Raw genomic sequence first — 20337 nt, 5'->3', positions numbered from 1 at the left:
TATCAAGAGCTCAATTTTGGATTCCACCCCCAAACTTCCCCTCTACCTTAAATGTCTTTGTGAGTGATACTACCAACCACCTATCCAATTTCCCACATTGTTTTTAGGCTCCATGTAATCCCTCCAGTCCCATTTCCTGGTGTGCACCCAGGATTTTAGGAATCCTAACTTGGCCTTCTGCTGCCTCAGTGCCTTTGCACATGTAGTTTCCTCTGTCTGGATGCCCTTTCCCCCTTATGTCCTTTAAGATGTCACTCCCCTGTGAAGTTTTCCCTGGTCTTGCCATCTGCAGTGGGAGTTTCTCTGCACTCCTACCAAACCTTGAACTTGTTCCCTCAAGAAGCCTGTGACTTCTTGAAAGAACTGGGGTAGTGGGGTTTGAGTTGCCCACCATGGGCAGTGTCTGTAGAATGAGTAGTGGAATAGCTGGGTGTCTTCACCCTTCTCCATCTTCCTATAACTTGTAAAATTTTGTATGTGTCTAGTCCATACTGCTTCTTGGGCTTTCTAAGTTTTCTTTTGAAGGTATTAACATAGGATTTCCCTCTACTTGAACCACCTTCAAGCTTACAGGAGTACCACAGGTATTGGTGTCTTGTGGCTGCTCATACTCTCATAAGCTTTCATCTTGAAACATGGAGCCGTATTAATCCCTTCAATTTCCTCATATGGAAGCTGCTTAGTCCTCTAGCTCACTCTCTTTGATCTTTGTCTAGTTTTGTTTTGCTTGCTTTTAGTGCATGCCAGCTGCAATGTACCCAGAATCGGAGTAAGGACAGAAAGGATATTTTCACTCCTCCTACTGGAGCTGAGCATTTTCTGGCCTTTTGACTACTCTAATTTGTTGGACCATTGTTTTCAGAGAACAATCTGCAGGGAATCTTAGAGCCCTTTCTGGAGTTATGACTAAGAGTGCAAAGCCCATCCCTTATATAGGTAAGATTCTCTTGCCCCAAGCTGATGGTCTAACAAATCCATGATAGTACAGAAACGTGTCGATGAAGCATGTCTACCTCTCCAGCCTGCCTGTATTAGTCAGGGTTCTCCAGAGAAATAGAACCAATCAGATATTTAGAAAGAGAGAGTAAGAGATTTATTTTAAGAAATTGGCTCATGTGATATGGGGGCTGGCAGGTCCAAAATGCTCAGGGCAGGCCTACATGCTAGAAATTCCTCCTTGGAACTTTCGAGATTTCCTGTTGTGTCTTATTCTCAGGTATTGGGAAGAATGTAGTTTGCGAGAAGGCAGCAACATCAGTGGATGCCTTCCGGATGGTGACGGCCTCACGCTACTACCCACAGTTGATGAGCCTGGTGGGGAACGTGCTGCGCTTCCTGCCTGCCTTCGTGCGCATGAAGCAGCTGATCGCAGAGCACTATGTGGGAGCAGTGATGATCTGCGATGCCCGCATCTACTCAGGCAGCCTGCTAAGCCCCAGCTACGGCTGGATCTGTGATGAGCTCATGGGCGGTGGGGGCCTGCACACCATGGGCACCTACATCGTGGACCTGCTGACCCACCTGACCGGTCGGAGAGCTGAGAAGGTGCACGGGCTGCTCAAGACCTTCGTGAGGCAGAACGCTGCCATCCGTGGCATCCGACATGTCACCAGTGATGACTTCTGTTTCTTCCAGATGCTCATGGGTGGGGGTGTGTGTAGCACAGTGACACTCAACTTCAACATGCCAGGCGCCTTTGTGCATGAGGTCATGGTGGTGGGCTCTGCAGGACGCCTTGTTGCCCGGGGAGCTGACCTTTACGGACAGAAGAACTCGGCCACACAAGAAGAGCTGCTACTAAGGGACTCGCTGGCAGTGGGTGCTGGGCTTCCTGAACAGGGGCCCCAGGACGTCCCACTGCTCTATCTGAAGGGCATGGTCTATATGGTGCAGGCATTGCGCCAGTCCTTCCAGGGGCAGGGGGACCGCCGCACCTGGGACCGCACCCCTGTCTCCATGGCTGCCTCATTCGAGGATGGGCTGTACATGCAGAGTGTGGTGGATGCCATCAAGAGGTCGAGCCGGTCTGGGGAGTGGGAGACCGTGGAGGTGCTGACAGAGGAGCCCGACACCAACCAGAACCTGTGCGAGGCGCTTCAGCGGAATAACCTCTGAGTCTGCACCTGGGCTCCCTGCCACAGGGCAAAGGGACCAGGAGCTGTTACGTGATGGGGGAGCTTGGCTGTAGCAAAACGGTGTCTTTCATTTAATGAGTTGGCTGGGGCTGGGTGAAGCCAAAGGTGGCCCTGGGAGAGCACCTGCTCCAGCAGCTCATTTACTCCTCAGACTTGCAGGGTGACGAGCATTCCTGTCACCATGGTTCAGAGGGCTAGCACAGTTATGCTAGTGAGCAAGGCCAGCAAAAGCTTGACTTGTGGGCTCATCAGCCTGAGTTGTGGTCCTGACAGGATGATGAGAAAGCACAACAGGAGCCAGCTGGGCTGATCCTGAGGCCTGAGGAGAAATGACAAGAAGCCTTGCTTGTGTCCATGCCCTTCCTGGGCTGGGGCATCTCAGGAATGGTGAGGGCACCAAGTCATCCCTCAGGGATCCTCACCTGCCCTCCCATGTGACCAGGCCCTCCAGCCTCCAGGCCGACCCTTCCTGGATAGGGAGCAGAGGGGATTTCTTTATTAGGTGAGCTGACAGGGGCTTTTGACCTAGGGAAGAGGGCCCCTGATTTGGCAAACAGGAGGCCAGGGAGAGCTTTAGAACATCTGATAAATGTTAATAAATAAATCAGAACATATGACATCATGGCATGTGGTTTTTGTTTGGTGGGTTGGGTTTCTTTAATAATGAAAGGCTTGTTTATTGCTGTAGATCGTTGTTTTTCTCTTTCCTGCTGTTGCCTACCCTCCTCTCCCAGCTTATTCCCTCACAGCCAAATCCCAGGAGGCCTCTAAAGAAAAGTATTTCTCAGAGAACAGGACTCAAGACTTCCCCGTAGGCTGCTGCTGGGGCTGCTGTTTCAGCAGGCAGTGGGAGAGCTGGCAGCCTCCCTGGGCTGGAGGTCAGAAGGGCTTCTGTTCCTAAAACCCTGATGTTGGCTCCAGGACAGCTGTCAGAGATGGGAGGGGACGAACATGAGGAGGAAGGGCTCCACGCATCGCTCCTGGGAGCAGGTTTGGCTGAACACTACCTGACCCAGACAGCCAGTCAACAACGGTGCTTTTTGTCAATTCTGCTACCCAGGGATAGCCTTTTAACCATGTCAGTCAGAGGTGGAGGGGGGCGGTTGAGAAAGGACACATCCTCTCCCTTGTTTCCTTTTCCAGCCTGCCAACATTGTTAAGCCTGGACCAAACTCTCTTCCTTTCTCCAACCTTCCTCCCTTCCCTGCCCTGGCTCTTTGCCAGAAATGCCCAGGGAGGGCTTCCTCTTCCTCTTGGAGCCCCTTAATAGAAGTCACCAGGCCTATTTTCCTGTACGTCCTGGTTGCAAACATTGTCCTTGTGAGACAAAGTAACAAGGGTTGGTGTTGGAGTGTGCTTGTTGCATGCTAGGCCCCCCAGGTAAATGCTTCATGTATATTATTTAAACTCCAAACCACTCTATGGAGGTTCTACTGTCATTTTTTCAGCTCCCCCTTCATAGAATGAAGGTACTACTATTAATATTCCCATTATTCAGATAAGGAAACTGAGACACAGTGGCAAAGTTACTTACCTCCTATAAGTTGTAAGTGATGGAGCCAGGAGCCTGGTCAGGACCTTGTGACTACAGAGCCTGACCCTGAACTATGCTTTTTCCCAGCACTTGTGAATCTTCAGACTCTTGAGTGCCGGACATCACCCCTCTTTGCAGCAGGAATCTCAACCTGGCCTGAACTAGGAGGTGAACTGCAGAGAGCACCCACCAACCAATCAGGACACTGACAGTTAAAGAAGAGGCTGCCCCTTTGTCCCTGGGACAGTCAGCTCAGCTCAGCTCAGCTCCAGGTCAGTCCTTCATGTGTTATGAGAATGTCGGTGTCCCTTCTAAATTTGGGAATTGATCGAGAAAGCACAATCCTGGTTCAGATGCTCCCACATAAGAAAGCCATGTTGCTGACCCAGAGTGGCACTTAGGTTTTAGAGGACTTTGCTGTTGACAAAGACAGATTCCCAGAAGTATTGGGGCAGATTGCAGTGGGCTTAGTGCAGAGCCATTTTTATGAGGACCCCAGGTTCTCTGAGGGTACCCTCAACCCCAGAGCCTAGATCCATGGCCAGAGGTGTGTATCACCCCCTATCCCTCAGACGTCTTTACCATCATATGTCTCTTGGGCATCAGAGCCGGTTGGTCACACGTCAGGAATGGGGAGGAGAGATGTACCCAGATGCATGTGGCCAAAGAAGCTGGAAGAGTTCTGTTCCCTAGGGATGGTGGAACCTGCAACTTGGTCCCAGGCTTGTCCTGCAGCTCCCCCTCCTGGAGGTAGGCAGCAGCATCTCCCAGGACCTGTTTCCCAAATCTCGGGGTGCTACCAACTCTTCCTGGGGTCAAAGTAAAGTTTTTATAGGCCAGTGAAAATGCAGTTAACTTCTCCCCCATGATACAGCAACCCAAAGAAAACTTCCAAAATGCCTGTTGCTTATTCTTCAGCCTCCAGCCAAATCTAGGCCTTGTTCTCACCTAGACAGTGGCAGCTGCTTTCTTACCTCCTTGTCCCCCGTGTCCCCATTCCCCATCTGCCCTTCACACTGCTGCCCCAGTGACCCCTCCAAAACGTCAGGCCAAAATCCCTCCCTTTCTACAAGCCTCATCGCCCCAGACTTGCCTCACCTGGCCTGATGGCCATGCCTTCTGCCTCAGCCACACTAAGGCATCTTCCACACCAGCAGGGCTTCATCCCTGACATGTCTCCAGGAGTTACCTGGAGGGCTGCCTGGTCACCACTTCTCCCCTAGGTGAAGTGGCAGCCACTTCCACCTCCCGTGGTCCCACCGCCTTGGTCCTTGGTCTCACATGTCTCCTTGAATCGTGCTGCCTCGGCATTTCCCCCTTAGAGTGAGCTCATAGGAGCAGTAGTGACTTGTTCCTTCCTGCGGCTTCTATTACCCACTGTGCTTAGACAAGCCCATTGGGTAATAGACCTCAGGATCTGTAGACCAGTTCTTTCTGCATGGCCCCTGTGGACAGTATCGCCTAGAGTGGTCAAATCACTACCCAGGGAAGTTTGTAGGCAGAAAGGAATAAATGTCCTCACCCTATGCTTGTCTTGGGGCCAGTGAGCATCTGAGTGACCCTTCAAAGGAGAGAGCAGCCTGAGACTATGTCCATTTTCATCCTACTGCTGCCACCTGGACCTGCCCATCCCACTCCCTCCAGTGACCTTGCCAGGCCACTATTCCAGGGACCCCACACATGATTGTGGACTTTGGGTGGCCTCAGCCTTTCAGATCCTGACCTATCCCTCTCTGTAGCTTCCTCCACCCCTCACTTTGGTCACCTTACTTTGGTGCCTTTTATGGGGGCTTTCAGGTGGATGCGATACAATGATGTGCCCTTGGGGAGTCCACAGTCTAGTCCCAAAGACGGTTCTAACCTACCTGACAGACAGTAGCATGTAGATGCTACAATGCAGGGCAAGAATGGGTGTTGCCTGGCTCAGTGGCAAGCAGGGTGCCCCGAGTTTTCAAGGGCATGTGTGCACTAGCCAGGTGGAGGAGTGAGGGAATTAGAGGCATTTTAGGCAAGGGAAGCCCCATGTGCAGAGAGTCAAGGTAAGAAAAGTTGTAGCTTGGCTGGGTGCAGTGGCTCACATCTGTAATCCTAGCACTTTGGGAGGCCAAGGCAGGAGGATAGCTTGAGGCTAGAGTTCAAGACCAGCCTGGGTAACATAACGAGACCCCTGCCCTTACAAAATATAAATTAAAAAATTAGCTGGGCATGGTGGCACATATCTATAATACTAGCTACTGGGAAGGCTGAGGCAGGCAAATCGCGTGAGCCCAGGAGTTCAAGGCTACAGTGAGCTATGATCATGCCACTGCACTCCAGCCTGGGCAATAGAGCAAGACCTTGTCTCTAAAAAAGAAAAGAAAAGGGAAAAAAAAAAAAAAGGCATGGCTGGTTGGTCAGGAAATTACAGGAAGCTGCTGAAAAGTTCTAAGTCAGCTAGGGCAAGAGAAACAGGGTATCAGAGGGGGAGTGACACCATCAGGGGTTCAGGTGTGTATGTTTAGCAGGGCCACAGGATGGATTGGTGGGCTGGGGACCACAGGCAGGGAGACAAGTGAGGCTCAGCCTGGAGATGACAGTGGCCCAGGCAAGGGTGCTGATTGGGATGTAGAGGTTCTTGGCCTGAGAGGGTGGACTCATTGGTCTTGATGCCTGATTAGCTTTTAGGAATAAGGGAACAAAGAACAAGTTGGGTCTGGGGTAACACTCAGGATTCTTACTGAACAATTGTGTAGATGAGATACAGGAGGAAAAGCAGGTCAGAAGGAGGGAAAATCATCCACTGAATTTGGAATTCCCTATGTTTGAGGTGTCCGAGGGATACGCAGGAGGCCCAGGAGGCAGCAAGATGTGAGGGTTTCCCAAGCAGCCAGCACTGGCCGGCTCTTCCCAGACTCCTGAGGGCTGGCAGCAGAAGTCCTCCAGTGGCCTGGCCACTGGGCTCCAGGGAATATATTCACTGCTACCACCACCCCCTGCCTGCCAGGAAAAAGTCACTGACGCTCTGTTACTAGGGGCTATTCCATGAACAAGGTCTGGTCCAGCTGTGGTCTGGCAATGAGTGGAAAACATTCCAAAGCTACCACTCTTGGGACAGGCAAATGAACTCTACCACCTCAGAGGGGGGATCCCAAGTGTTGGTTCTCTCGAGACCAGACCAAATGCAGGTCTCCTTCCTGGGAGATGGAGCAGGACCAAACCCCTGCTTCCCATGACCTGACAGACCCTTTCTTTTCTCTGCCCCCAAGTTCTTCCTCCTCACCTCCCAGATTCATCTGGAAGCCTTTAAACACACAGAACCAGGCCCCATCCCTGCCCCACCCCCACTGCTGATTCACTTAGGTCTGAGGTGGTACCCAGGAATCTGTAATTTGTCAAGGTCCTGGTGATCCAGATGACCAGTCAGCCTTCAACTCCTGCGCTGATGAGTCCACCCTTCTTCCCAGCCTCTTTCCCAATTCAGGCATCATATTTGAGGAATCACAAAGCTTAGAAAAGGAAAAATGTTTATTTCCAATGAGCCCAAGGTCCCAAGCAGGGGCAGGTGCCTAATTCCCCCACCTTCCTCCTGAGGGCCTAGGTCCATAGAGATGGCTGCCCTGGTTCAGGCTTGGGAGGGGAGCCATCAGTGGGGTGGGACAGTCACTTGTACTGAGGAGAGAGGGGAGGGACAAGTGGAGCAGCACAGACACTCAGCATCTTGTCGATGTCCACCTGGGTTGACTTATCCACCTCGGCTTTGAGGCAGCCACTCACCCCAAGGCTGGACAAACCCCCAGGCTCCTCTCCAGCCTCCTCTCCTGGGGAAGCCAGAGCATGGGTGGGGGGCACTAATGTACCGGGGCAGGGCAAAGCGAGGCCTGAGCCCAGCTCACCTGCCATGGGCAACAAGGCCTGCAGTTGCTCCACACCTGCCTCCTCAGGAACCAGGGCCAGCTCAGACTCGGCCTCCACCTCGACCTCAGCCTCCCCGTCCCCCTCCCCTGCCTGGTTCAGCTCAGGGTTGCAATAGTTGATGTACTGGTACAGGGGCCGCAGGCGCTGAGCCTTTCCTGCAAGGACGACCGGGGCAGAGCAGGGGCTGGAGCACTGGGTTGTGCCATCTCGGGCCCAGCAGGCAGTAGGAGAAGGGAAGGCCCAGGGACTGTCACTCACGCTCCAGGCCCAAGGTCTCCGAGGGTGCAGACACTGTGCTGGCCACAGCTGGGAGCACAGGAGCCCCCAGACTCTTGCGCTTTTTGGCTTTTTTGTGCTGTTTGGCAGATGGTGAAGGTTCGCCCTGGCTGCCCTCTGGCTCCTCCTTCTGCAGTGGCAGCCCAGGTGGCAGCTCAGCTTCAGTCCTAGGATGGGCATGGTGGCTAGGCCTTGGAAGGCTGAGGGACCAGAGCCAGGGACAAGAGGCCTGAGGAACCAGCCTTCAGCCCCTGGCTCCTGTGCCCTGAGCCCAGGGGATAGCCCTGCCTGCCCACCATCCTGTGGCTAGATACCTGTCCCTTTCCTAGTCAATGATGAGGGGCCAAGCCCAACAGCAGCCCAGAGCTCATGTGAGCTCAGTCCCCTATAAGACCTTGAGGCTACATCTCTCTTGGTGCCCCCTACACAGCTCTTGAGGAACAGAAGGGGTGGAGAGTGACCAGGCAATAGAGCAAGACCGTGTAATAGTGGTAGTGGCCAGGGACAAGAATCTGTCCTGCAGGAGTTCAGGATTTAGGCATCCTACTGCCCTGTGAGCCCCACCCCCGCCTGTAGCTCCTTCCTTCTGAAAGCCCCCTTACTTGACTGGTTTCCTCTTGGGACCATGGCTGGGCCTCACATGGGAGACCATAGGCCTGGGGCCTCTCTCCTCTAGTGCCACCACCTCTGGCTTGAGCCTTTCTTCCTCCAGCTTGAGTCCCTCCTGGAGCTCTGGCTCTGAGGCTGCTCCTGTTGGACACTTGTCCTCACGCTGGGTCTGGCGGGCTTCATGGGCTGGCACCAGGCACTGGTCTCCCATCACTGAACACTAGAGGTGACACATAGGTAACTTGTCACCATGGCCAGGCAAAGGATATAGGGATCAGTCATTGAATGCCCATTAGACATCAAACACTGAATAAAGGGCACCAGACCACACCCCTCCCGCCTGTAGAGCCCAGCTTGGCAGTTAGAGTTCGGCCCCCCAGAGCACTGCCGACAAGTGTTTGAAGGCTTGACAGTCTGACGGTCACCTCAGAGGTCTGAGCGTGGCCACCGGGCGCCTCTGCGAGCTGTGCTGGCCCCACAGCCTCCTGAGCCCCTGGCTGCCTCTCGGGCCCTGCTGAGGCCATGGCAGCGCGGAGTCAGTGCATCCTCGACAGCTACTTAGGGGGCACGGCGGGCCCCGAGGGGCTGGACCCGTGACCTCCCGCGCTGACCCGGGAGACTGGCTGGGAGGGAAGGTGATGGTCCAGTTGGGAAGAGAGACTGGCGGCTGCTCCTCCAACCTCAGCTGAACTGCAAGCCCCAGAAGGCTTTGCGCCAGGGTTAGTAACCCCTGACCTCCGGACGGAAGCCAGTGTTGCCTGGCAACAACTCGTCGTTGGCGGCAAAGCTGTTCAAGTGAGACCCTGCCCGAGCGTTGCGGGGGAGGGGCCGCGAGCGGGAAGGGTGGTGGGCTGGGGTCGGAGGCGGCGAGTGCAGGCTCTAGCCCGAGGGCAGGAGGGGACGGGGAATGGAAGGCACGGGTCCGGGTCCAGGTCCAGGGAGGAGGCGTGGGGCTGGGGAAGGGGATCCGGGGTGGGAGGCGTGCAGCCCGGCAGGTCTCGGTGCACTGCTACAGGGCGCGACATGTGCGAGGGCCCGTCCCGCATCTCGGGGCCCATCCCCCCAGACCCTACGCTCTGCCCTGACTACTACCGGCGGCCGGCCTCAGGTGAGTTGCGGGGTGGTGCGAGGTTGGGGTATCGGCCCCTACTCCATCCCTGAGCGCCACACTCCGCCCGGCCCCACAGCCCAAGGGCGCCTTGAAGGAAATGCGCTGAAGCTAGACCTGCTGACCTCGGACCGGGACCTGGACGCCATCCCGCCCCGTGGCCCGCGCATCGGTCCCGGAGCCCGAGAGATCCTGGAGCACGGCCGGCGTGGCGTTATTGGCGTGCTATTGCAACTCGGGGACATCTCCCTAGGTCCAGGGCCTTCTCTCAAGAGTAAGTCCCTGGGACAAAGGGCAGCGAAGCAGTTGGAGGTGAAAAGCTGAGATCAAAAGCAGCTGTTCCTTCTTCCCTGACTTGGGCACAGGCTTTGTCTGCATCTCAGTCTCCCCAACTATAAAAGGAGGAGAAATTGTACTACTTCCTGGCAGGAGTGGACTAAATGAAGTCCCCACCAAGTGCTTGCTCTGCTTCATGCATTTGTGTGTCTGTGAAACGTCTATTGGGTGCCTACTGCGTGCCAGGCCCATAGGTGCTAGGAAAATGGGTTGAAGATAAGTATGGGCATCATTGGGTCAATGTGGGAAACAGTAAACAAGTAAAGAGATGAATATAGTATACGATTTGATGAATGGTCTACTTTACTATAAAATGTAGAAAATAATCAGGAGATATTTACTATGTAAGGAAGGGAACAAAGTGATGAGGTAGAGTGTGTGTTAGGGTCTAACTTAGATGGAGGTATCCAGGAGCTCTTTCTGTAGAGGGCAGGGTGTGGGCCTGTATGTGAACTGCTGTAAGGTGGGTTGTATGATTCATATGCAGGGCAGAGCCTGGCAGCTTCTTTTCCCCAGGGAAAGGCCCTAAGGACCATGAGAAGGAGAACCTGAGGCGGATCAGGGAGATCCAGAGGCGCTTCAGAGAGCAGGAGCAAAGCCGTGAGCAGGGCCAGCCCAGGCCCCTGAAGGCTTTGTGGCGCTCACCCAAGTACGACAAGGTGGAGTCCCAGGTCAAGGCCCAGCTGCAGGTACCTGCCTTGGGGAGCCAGAAATATTGTCTATCTTGTTGGCCAACAGGCAGTTAATACCCTGATTTCGGTTATGGGGAGGGAGGAACATCACAGAGGACTAAGAGATACCTAACTCTGCTGCAGGGTAGGGTTGGGAGTCCGCCTTAGAATTGGCGATGGCTGGGCTGATCCTGAATGGCAAGTAGGAATTAGTCAAGGGAAGAATTGAAGAGAACATTTCATAGAAATGGACCCTCACAGGTAGAAGTCCTGAGACCAGTGAGAATGTGGGCAGTGGGGATGTTAGGTACTGTTCACTGTGAGGGGAGAAGAGCACGAGGTTAGGCCAAGAAGTCAGCTGGACCACCTAAAGGGTCACATAAGCCACTTTTCAACCTTTATTGGTTGAAATAAAGGACAATGGGAAGGGCAGGGGGGGATACTGGGGAAGGGTTCTGTCTTGGGTATATAGTGGCACCATTCCTTTATCCAGGACTCAGGAGGAGCAGGAGTGAGAAAAGATGAGGGAATGCGTGGATGAGTTGAGGCAGAAGCATTTGTGGGTCTGCAGGGGGTGGGAGTGTGTCCAGGAAATGGATGGATATTTGGGTCTGGATTTCAGGAGTGAGATCCAGGAGTTACAATCAGGTTGAGGACAGTGAGACCAAGGAAGTGGCCCCCTGGATATCAAGGCTTGGAGGCCAACTGTCGGGAAACTTGGGGGTGAGGCTAGAGCCAGGAAACTTGGCTGGACCATGACTGAAGTAGAAGAGGTGATTTGTTTTCTTAAAGATGTGAGAGCCTCACACGTGTTTATGTGCTGATGGGAAGTACTCCTTCAAGAGAGAAGAGCCTGTGGGATAGGGATAGAAAGGTCCTGAGGGATGGCTTGAGCCCAGGAATTGGAGGTTGCGGTGAGCTATGATGATGCCACTGCACTGTAGCCCCAGCAACAGAGCAAGACCCTGTCTCAAAAGAAAAGGTCCTAAGGGACAGGAGAGACAGAGATATGGTCTTGTGGCTTGAGACTCTGAATTCAGCCTGACTTATCTCTCTGCTGTGCCCTACCCTCCAGAAGCCTGGCCCTGCCTCTGGGACAGAGTCTACCCACTTCCTGCGGGCCCACTCCCGTTGCGGACCTGGGCTCCCACCGCCCCGTGTCCCTGGTCCCCAGCTAACCCCACCAGGTCCTAAAGCTAAGGTGAGAGGATGTGTGGGGACAGGGATCCTGGTGGGCAGGGGTGCAGGAGCATAACACAGTGCTGTCTGCCCCCCATCGTGTTTGCCATGTCTTGCAGGGGCCAGGTCCAGGTGTGGACTTCATTAGTCACAATGTCCAAGCTGCCAAGAAGGCCCCCCGGCGGCATTCCCGCTCGCTGCAGGTCCTTGCACAGGTGCTGGAGCAGCAACGGCAAGCCCAGGAGCACTACAATGCCACACAGAAGGGCCACGTGCCCCGTTAGTAGGTGCCACTACCCAAACCCAGGGTGAGGCACACCTGTGGGGGTAGGAGCCAACCTCTGCCCTGGGGTCATCAACCCTGAGTGTGTGCATCCACAGCTTGTTGGAGCGCAAGGATCTGTGGCGACAGGAGGCTGAGGCCCGCCAGCATAGGCAGCCAGACCCTGCCATGCCCCCTGGCCACACTCGCATGCCTGAGAACGAGCGACTGGAGACGCTGAGCAAACTGCTCCAGAGTGAGTACTTAGACGAGGGGGCTGGCTGGGGAGCCCACTAGAGACCGCACACCCCTGCCCAGTACTCACTGTTCCTGGGTCCCTTGTAGGCCAGAGCCAGCTGCTGCGTGAGCTGATAGTGCTGCCTGCTGGGGCAGACTCACTGAGAGCCCAGGGCCACCGTGCTGAGTTGGACCGGAAGCTGATGCAGGTAGAAGAGGCCATCAAGATCTTTTCCCGACCCAAAGTCTTTGTGAAGATGGATGCCTGAGCCCTTTTGTGGGGGTAGTGGCAGGAAGGTCTTTGAGGAGGATCACCACATGACTGCAAAGGGCAGGGTCGGGCCATATCATAGAGCAGAGGTCCAAAGACAGGAGCGGTGTGGTGGGCAATATCCCCAGAGCACTCTTCCCAGCCACCAGTGGCTGCAGAAGGGCCATCCCAGCCTTTTCACGCTTTTGTCAAAATTAAACCTTTTGTACACAGTGGGGTTTGTTTCCGTAAGAGCTTTTCTTACCCTAGAAATGCTTTTTGACTGCAGGAAGGTCTCCCTGTTATCACTCTTGCCTCATGTCCAGAGCAGAAGGCAAGCTTGTAGGCTAAGAGGAGGCTGGGGTTTGGACACAGAAATGCCATCACTTGCATTTATAGAAAACCTTTAATGTTCCCCTTGCTGAGAGAGCCCTGTGAGCAAGCTAAAAACTCCCACTGTGAAGTCCATGCCATGTTCCAGCAGCCTGGAGTAGCAAGGGGCTGCATCCTTGCCTGTCAGAGGCTGAAACCACCACCATCTCCTCGCATGCTACTCCCCCAGCCAGAATTGGCCTGCTCCTGGTCATCCAGGGAGGGCAGAGAGCTGCAGGCACCAGGAGGTAGGCAGCCAGGGTGCAGGTCCCAGCATGGGGGCCCCTGAGACAGCCCATTGGAACAGGGAGGATGGCGGTTCTCAATGACCAGGTCACTGCTGTCTTCATCGCTGTCAGGCTCAGCAGGCCCAGGCCCTGCAGAGGGACGCCTTGTGCGACGCTCAGATGCCCCACGCACCACATTATTGCGCTGGTTGGCAGGCTTGACAGTGACAATGAGGTTATGGCTGTTGGCCACCATCATGTCCGTCACTTGGTCCAGGGTCTTCCCAGCCACCTCAATGCCATTGACCTCAAGGATCTCATCACTGACTGCCAGCAGCCCTGTACTCTCAGCCAGGCCCCCACGTACCAGGCGGGATATGAAGATGCCTGGAACCCGCTCCAGGCCCTGGGGAGCCACGCGCACACTCACGCCATCTCTGATGTAGAAGCCCAAGGGGCGGTCTGAACCATGCTTGTGCAGTCGCACCCGTCGGTGGGTCTCAGGCAGTAGGTCCACGTCTATGACTGAGGAAACCTGGCGGAAATCTTGGGGCAGGCTGATTAGTAGGGGTGGCCGGGTGCGCAGGGGTGCCACTGGCCGCAGCAGGAGCCCTTTCTTCCGCCGCTGCAGAGAGTTGGAGGCAAAAGCCAGGCCGCTGGAGTCAGCTTCTGCTGCAGGAGAGGGAGGTGCTGAGATCAGAGACCCTGCTCTCCCACTTGGGCCCTTTACAGGGGGCACTGTAGCTATTTCCTACCACTTGGAGGTCAGGCCAAGGGCAGGGACTGCAGAGGGTGAAGCTTGGGCACCGTGCACATAGGCTAACCCTTGTAGACCTGCCCCATCACCTTACCCACAGAGGCTGCCCACTGTATCCCATCCTTCTCACCCCGCTTCTGCACCAGTAGGCGCAGTGGCGGGGGCCCGCTGGCCAGGGCCCGGTGCAGGCTGTCGTCGTTGGTGAGGGGTAGCAGGTCGCCGTGAGCATCCGTATACCCAAGTAGCACGTCCAGGCCTGGAATCTGGTGCACGGCACGCAGCAACCGCGAGAACTCCTGGAAGCCGCTCAGTGAAGCGCGGGGCAGCGCGAAGCGTCGGAACTCAGCGTCAAACTGGAGACCAGGGGTGGGGGGAGAGGAGGGGTCAGGACAGAACCTGCGTCCTTTTCTCACCACAGGTCGGAGGCTGGCAGGGGTGGGAAAAAGGGATACTGCAAAAGCTTAAGGCTTAAGCCCAGACCTCAGCTACAGTACAAGGGCAAGGTCTTCTCCCCGCCCTCCAGGTACCCAGGCTACAGAGGGACTCTGGAGGCCAGCAGTGGAAGGAAGGAGGATGGATGGAGGAAGGCAAGCAGAAGAGGAGAATGGGACGCGGAGGATGGAGGAAAGAGGTGGTGGGGACCAAGGAGTCGGGAAGGGGAGAAAGGGAATTGGGAGTGCCGAGTCCGGGGCCGGAGGGGCCCTTACTTTGCTCTTCACCTCGATGATGCTGTCGGGACTGCGCGCCGGAGTCCTCTGCGGCCTGGCCATGGCGGGGCCGGGCGGGCCTGGGACGGTGCCCCAGGCGGCCCGCCTAGGCGCAGGTGCACAGCCCGGCCGGCCCGCCGGCGCCGCCCCATCCAGCCCCTGACGGTAGCACTCGCCCCACCCCCCCGTCCGGACCATGACGTCAAGAGGGCAGCGACGTAAAGTGGTACGCGGAGTACACGTTTCCTAGGAAACGGAGGTGGGTTGGAGAAGAGCCTTCCTCAGCTCTGACGTCATTACGCTATGATCGGCGCTTCCCCGGAGTCCGGAGGACTAGGGGCTCTGCCAATCCGAGGGAAGAGTGAGGGAAGTAACATTTATTGAGCGCTGTGTGGTGTTTTTTCCACTGGCCTCAGAAGACCGCGTATTTTGTAGATAAGGAAACGGAGTCATAATAAATGTTTGCTGAATCCCTCGGGGTCACACGGCGCATAAGTGACTTGGAGCCAACTCGCTTGGACCACACCTGACCACAGCCTCCGGCCCCGGATCCCTCTCCATCTGGCCCAGCCCTTGTTCCCTTCCTTCCCGATCCCACGGGAGTCTCTACGAAAGGCCCAAACGCCTGGCCACTGTTCGGAGTGACGGCCAGCCGACCAAGCAGGACTCAGCACACCCGCTCCCAAACAAGGCGCTGGCGCGCGCACGCGCGGACACACACAGGGGTGGGGCCTCAGCCTCTGGTCCCGCCCAACCGTCACGCGCTTCCTCTTCCGACTAGAGGCGGGGCCGCGGCGCCCGCGGGAAACCTGGGCGTGCTGTGTCCCGCTAGGTGCCGCCGCGGGGAATGGCACGCGTAGGGATCCTGGTCCTGCGGCCCTGGATTCGAGAGCTTATTCTGGGGTCAGAGGCACTCTCAAGTCCACGGGCTGGGCAGCTACTCGAGGTGAGTCCCCACCCCGGGCCCGGAGACCGAGGCGGAGGCCCACGGTGGGGGAGGGGGGTTGACGCCGGTCTCCGCTATCAGGTCCTGCAGGAGGCCGAGGCTCCAGGCCCGTCCAGCGCCCCTGACGCGTCTGACGTCGGGGCCATGCTGCTTGTTTCCGATGGGACCCACAGTATCCGATGCCTGGTGACGCGGGAGGCCTTGAATACCTCAGACTGGTGAGAGAGGCTCTGCGGGACTCTGGGAGATTGGAGTCCCGCGGGAGAGCGCGAAATTTGAGCCCGAGGAGGGGGCGAGGCTTGTGTTCCAGCGGGCCAGGTTAAGAGGATCGTTCTCGCCGCAGGGAGGAGAAGGAGTTCGGTTTCTGCGGATTGGAGGGCCGGCTGCTGCTGCTGCGGGACTGCGGGGTGCGCGTCCAGGTCGCTGAAGGCAGCGCGGTGAGTGGTGAGGCTGGCTTGGGCAGGAAACTGGGATTGGCTCTTAGTGAAAACTCCTGAGACCTCCCCCTCCTGAACTCACTCCTCCAGTCCGCAGAATTCTATCTCCAGGTGGACCATTTCAGTCTGCTGCCCACGGAGCAGCCCCGGGTGCGGGTGACTGGTTGGTAAGTGATGCCTCTATTCTCCAACAGCCCTCCCCACCCAGGCCTGGCTGGTGTTGGTATGGGCCTTTAGGGAGAGAGGCCTTGGGCCCTGGGTAACATGACTGCCTACCACCCTTCTCTTTTCTCCAGCAACCAGGACTTGGCTGTTCAGAGAAAGCTCTGTGACTGCCTTGAGTGAGTCTGGGTTTGGGCTCTGGGGCCAAGTGTGGTCTGATCAGGGGATGGCAAATCTGGGTAGACAGGCCTCAGGATGGTTCCTGAAGCCTGTCTGCTCTGTTCCTGTAGGGAGCACCTTTCAGAGTCTACCACCCCCAGTGCAGGTAATGGTAGGGGTTGACTAGTGACCCAAATTCCCTGTGGAATTATCTCTCTAGCCTTAACCTCCTGCTTTCCCATAAGCTCTCCTACCTCCCACCCTCCCCTTCTCCTCTTTGAACCTGCACCCATCCCCTGATCCCCTGCCCCCAGGCCTATCACTATCCCAGCTTCTGAATGAGGTACAGGAAGACCAGGAGCATCAAGGGGCGCTAGTGCGTCTGGCTGAGAGCTGCCTGCAGCTGGCAGGTCCTTGCACAGCACCCCCTCTCACCCGCTGGGCTGCCTTACGCTGTGGGGCCACGGTCAGTCTGGGACTTCCATTGGGAGATGTCAGGGTGAAGGGTTGGGAAAGGGCTGGGCTGAGAATTTATATCCCACAGGAAGAAACCATGTACACTGTTCCCGGCTTATTGCTGCACATCTCCGAGAATGACCAGCTAATTCTCAGCTCTCTGGGCTCTGGTCAGAGGCAACAGGGTAAGAGGGACTAAAGAGGTCCTGGGGGTACCTGAGGCCCAAGGTCCACTGTGCTGATAAGCCTTCCCTGAACCCCCAGGCCCTGAGCTGCCCCCACCAGAGCCAGCTCTGCAGGACCTATCTCTGACCCTGAGCTCTCCTTCTTCCTCACCCAGTTCCTCAGGTGAGGTGGTGCTCAGGCCACTCCTATCAGTCAGGTTCCTGGCTGCACAGGATGCTGTGAAATCGTGCACAGTGGGTGGGGGATGAACACGGTCCCTGTAGTCCTGCCCAAGTTCACAGGCTGCTCAGCTGGTCTGAAGTGAGTGGGCTGTGCTCACAGTGAAGCCCTTTCTCCCCAGGAACCCCTGCATTATCCGGCCACACGCCAGCAGAAGAAAGTGGTGCCAGCATCAGTCTTCTGCCTGCCCTGTCCTTGGATGCTCTAGACCCTACACAGAGGGGCAGCTTCCAGCCCCTACCAGCCATCTGCTCAGCCCCAGGCCCCCTGCCCCCCAGCTCCCCAAACCCCAGCCGTACATGCAACTCTCTACTCCAGAGCTGCACCCCTAGTCTCTTGCCCCTTGGCCATGTCTCTAGTCCACACAAGGCCCATGTGACCACGGCCCAGAAACCTGGCCTGGAATTCAAGGAGCTGGGGTTGCCCCCCAAGAATAGGCAGCCTTCTCCAAGGACCAGAGCCATCAAGGGTGTCCAGGAGCCCTGCCCTGTCTGGGTGAGCACAACTCTGCACAACTGGAGGGTAGAATGGGGAAGGCCTTGGGTAGAGCTGGGAGGGGGCAGGGATAGCCTTGGATGGGGCTAAGGGTCCTTGTTAGTCCCTTCCCGGACAGCAAACCCCTTTCAGGAACCCCCAAAGACGCATCGTGATGGTTCTGCCTTCCAGTACAAATATGAGCCACCCTGCACCTCCCTCTGTGCCCAGGTCCAAGCTGCCAGGTGAGTGCCTGGGGCTTCCCCACTCTGTGGGTTACCAGTCCTTGGCTACGTTGACCTACAGCCATGGTTTCTTCCCAGGCTTCCTCCCCAGCTTGTGGCCTGGGCCTTGAACTTTCTGATGGAGTCACAGCCGGTGTCAGAGGTGACCCAGGTGTGAGGGTTATGCAGGCACACTGGAGGATGTGCACACTCAGATCCATGCCTGGGGGTGGACAAATAGTGCTACACACTCTGCTTCGAGTTTTTTAATAAAATAATCTCATGCGGCAGGAGAGGATCAGGGGTTGGGGCCGCCGTCTCTTTGGTCTGTGGCTGGGGAGGATGGGCTCCGCTCAGGGCTGGAGGGCTCTGTGGGCTGTGGGGGCAGAGGCTGTGTTCCAAGGCCAGATCCTGCGAGGGGAGAGGAAAGGTCAGGCCTTGGCTAAGCCCTCCTCCCACCCTCCCCAACTAGCCCTGACTCCCTCTTACCTAGGCTTGGGGATGGGGGTGTCTCGAGCTTCGGCCTGCGTTTGAGGACGGGGGAACGCTGTAGTCGCAGGGGCCGCTCTGAGGGACATAAAAAGGCTTGGGGTACGTTGCTAAGGGATTGCTGTCTGTCCATCCCTGACCCGTCCTCCACCTCCAGTGCACGCAAGCATGTGCGCACACACGGTTGCCTTGCGTATCCCCTGTCCCTGCATCCTCTCACCCAGGGAGCCAGGGCCAGTAGGAGGGGCCTGTTGTCAAACCCCTGCTCCTGGCCTTCTGGCTCCCTGATTTCTCAAGCCCTCATACCACTGGTGGTCCCTTCCAAGGACCAAAGCCTTGACAGGGGCCCCAGAATCCCACCCTCCCCCATCTCCTGCACTCAAGCACAAGTGAAGGTGTCTCCCTCACCAGCAGGGGCCTGGAGCTGGTCCTCATGCACAGACACTGCTCGTCGCCCAGCCGAGAGAGGCCGCGGCCTCAGCTGGCCATCTGGGGGAGGCCAGGATATCAGGGGATGGTCCCAACGGCTGCCCCCACTCCAGCCCTTGCCTCCCACTATCAGGGTCCCTAGAGGAGCTGTGTTCCCGTCAGGGACTCCTCCAGTCTCCAGCCCAGGATTGGGGAAGAGGAATCTCAGGTGCCTACCTTCATTCCTGGGACCCAAGCAAGGCTCTTCCGGGAGGCCCAGGCTGTCTGGGGAGGGGCTGGCTCTTCGGGGACTTGGGCTTTGACAAGGGGAGGGAGGGCCTGGACCATCCTGTTGGCCCCAACCACGGCCCCTGAGCTCTGCATTCAACTGCTGCCCCAGTGTCTTCCAGGTGGACTCAGGCCCTTGCCCCCCTGGGCCAGGTCTACACGAGGGGTCTGCAAGGAGAAGGATGTCAGCCAGCACCTGGGCCAGGCCTTGGAGAGGGGTCTGCACAATAGTCTGATCCCTTCCCCAACACACAGTGGCCCTCACTCACCGGCAGACACAGAGTGGGTACGGGACTTGATTGAGATGGGAGGGGTCTCCGTGGAACTGTCCATGATGTCACCTGCAAGGTGAGGGTGAGGGCTCAGGCACCAGACTTCGAGGTGAGGGAAGAGATGGCCTCTCCCCTTCTTCCCCCAGGAAAGCAAGGACCTTGGGGACTATCTCTGAGGACACCCCTCTCTCCCAAACTGTACTGCCCTGCCCCAGGGTCCCACTTACCATCTGAGCCAGCTTTCTTGATCTCCCCATCTTTGCTCTGTAGGAAACAGCAGTCAGATTAGCCCTACCTCCCCACCAGCCTTGTCCAAAAAGACAAGAACATTGTTGTTCCCATAACCCAGCCAGAGAAATCCCATCATTCACTGGGTAAGAACATGGCAAACCCAGTCCCAGCCCTCTTAGAGCTCAGTCTGGGCTGGTGGACAGCTGGCACACGGAAACATCCATATGCACGCACATTCACAGACACAGATAATGTGATTTCCTAATTCTGTGATGCACTTCCCACACTTTAATGTTTCTAAATTCAGGCTGAGTCTCGCTTCATATGTGTATTTCCTGAAAAGCTATTAAATGGATGGTACATAGAGCTGTGGTTCTTAGTAGAAATTGTGATCAAAGAGTGACATTAGCAGGGTGGCCATGGAAGGGAGTCAGGAAAGGCCCCCAGGGAACTGTGGGGATGGCTGAGGAACCCAGACGAGGGGCTGGAAGCAGGTGCGGGGAGACCAGACCCAAGACTGTGTGGGGCTCTGATTTGCACCCAAGGGAGGAGGGCAGTGAGGTTTAAGGTGACCAGGGCTGAGACTACATAAGGTTTGAAGCAAGGTTAAGAGACTTAGATAGTGTCTTGAGAGGAAGCCCCTGGAAGACTTGCTGTTTAAAGTACAGGTGACAGGCCGGGCGTGGTGGCTCACGCCTGTAATCCTAGCACTCTGGGAGGCCGAGGTGGGCGGATTGCTTGAGCTCACGAGTTCGAGACCAGCCTGAGCAAGAGCGAGACCCCGTCTCTACTAAAAATATAAAGAAATGATCTGGACAACTAAAAATATATA

The 20337-nt window shown here is 56.3% G+C and overlaps 6 protein-coding genes across 7 annotated transcripts in view; 3 read left to right on the top strand and 3 right to left on the bottom strand.

Moving 5' to 3' along the window:
• GFOD2 (glucose-fructose oxidoreductase domain containing 2) overlaps positions 1–2699 on the top strand; it is a 53465-nt gene extending 50766 nt beyond the window's left edge. The window contains exon 3 of the mRNA XM_012660565.1: positions 1217–2699. Within this exon, the coding sequence (XP_012516019.1) occupies positions 1217–2115 (899 nt within the window). The 3' untranslated portion in view covers positions 2116–2699. The remainder of the gene's footprint in view (positions 1–1216) is intronic.
• Positions 2700–7308: 4609 nt separating this feature from the next.
• On the bottom strand, positions 7309–8972 carry LOC105823376 (chromosome unknown open reading frame, human C16orf86). Its single transcript, XM_012660564.1, has 4 exons — positions 8874–8972; positions 8441–8668; positions 7822–8041; positions 7309–7718 (listed from the first exon to the last, which is right to left on the bottom strand). Exons 1-4 carry the CDS (start codon positions 8970–8972, stop codon positions 7309–7311), a joined length of 957 nt encoding a protein of 318 aa, XP_012516018.1.
• Positions 8973–9252: 280 nt separating this feature from the next.
• On the top strand, positions 9253–12725 carry ENKD1 (enkurin domain containing 1). Its single transcript, XM_012660563.1, has 7 exons — positions 9253–9556; positions 9636–9830; positions 10409–10581; positions 11639–11764; positions 11862–12025; positions 12124–12260; positions 12350–12725. The coding sequence occupies exons 1-7, from the start codon at positions 9472–9474 to the stop codon at positions 12508–12510; spliced, it is 1041 nt and encodes a 346-aa protein (XP_012516017.1). The 5' UTR covers positions 9253–9471; the 3' UTR covers positions 12511–12725.
• A 157-nt stretch (positions 12726–12882) lies between these two features.
• PARD6A (par-6 family cell polarity regulator alpha) lies at positions 12883–14708 on the bottom strand. 2 transcript variants are annotated; one of them, XM_012660480.1, is made up of 3 exons: positions 14555–14708; positions 13978–14200; positions 12883–13759 (listed from the first exon to the last, which is right to left on the bottom strand). In XM_012660480.1, the coding sequence occupies exons 1-3, from the start codon at positions 14615–14617 to the stop codon at positions 13008–13010; spliced, it is 1038 nt and encodes a 345-aa protein (XP_012515934.1). In that variant the 5' UTR covers positions 14618–14708; the 3' UTR covers positions 12883–13007. The 2 variants fall into 2 exon arrangements, with proteins under 2 accessions (XP_012515934.1, XP_012515933.1); XM_012660479.1 differs by having other exon boundaries at positions 12883–13762; positions 14555–14698.
• Positions 14709–15328: 620 nt separating this feature from the next.
• ACD (adrenocortical dysplasia homolog (mouse)) lies at positions 15329–18002 on the top strand. Its single transcript, XM_012660587.1, has 12 exons — positions 15329–15500; positions 15582–15718; positions 15844–15937; positions 16028–16104; positions 16234–16278; positions 16390–16424; positions 16573–16724; positions 16803–16899; positions 16979–17062; positions 17241–17614; positions 17747–17838; positions 17917–18002. The coding sequence occupies exons 1-12, from the start codon at positions 15402–15404 to the stop codon at positions 17993–17995; spliced, it is 1365 nt and encodes a 454-aa protein (XP_012516041.1). The 5' UTR covers positions 15329–15401; the 3' UTR covers positions 17996–18002.
• Positions 18003–18072: 70 nt separating this feature from the next.
• Positions 18073–20337, bottom strand: part of RLTPR (RGD motif, leucine rich repeats, tropomodulin domain and proline-rich containing) — a 15979-nt gene continuing 13714 nt past the window's right edge. The window contains exons 34-38 of the mRNA XM_012660588.1: positions 19502–19538; positions 19272–19343; positions 18952–19170; positions 18307–18384; positions 18073–18228 (exon numbers count right to left, since the gene is read on the bottom strand). Of these exons, the coding sequence (XP_012516042.1) occupies positions 18116–18228; positions 18307–18384; positions 18952–19170; positions 19272–19343; positions 19502–19538 (519 nt within the window). The 3' untranslated portion in view covers positions 18073–18115. The remainder of the gene's footprint in view (positions 18229–18306; positions 18385–18951; positions 19171–19271; positions 19344–19501; positions 19539–20337) is intronic.

Source organism: Propithecus coquereli, unplaced genomic scaffold (genome assembly GCF_000956105.1).
Source record: "Propithecus coquereli isolate 6110/MARCELLA unplaced genomic scaffold, Pcoq_1.0 Scaffold67, whole genome shotgun sequence".
Taxonomy (NCBI): domain Eukaryota; kingdom Metazoa; phylum Chordata; class Mammalia; order Primates; family Indriidae; genus Propithecus; species Propithecus coquereli.
This window is presented reverse-complemented; position numbering and strand designations above follow the sequence as displayed.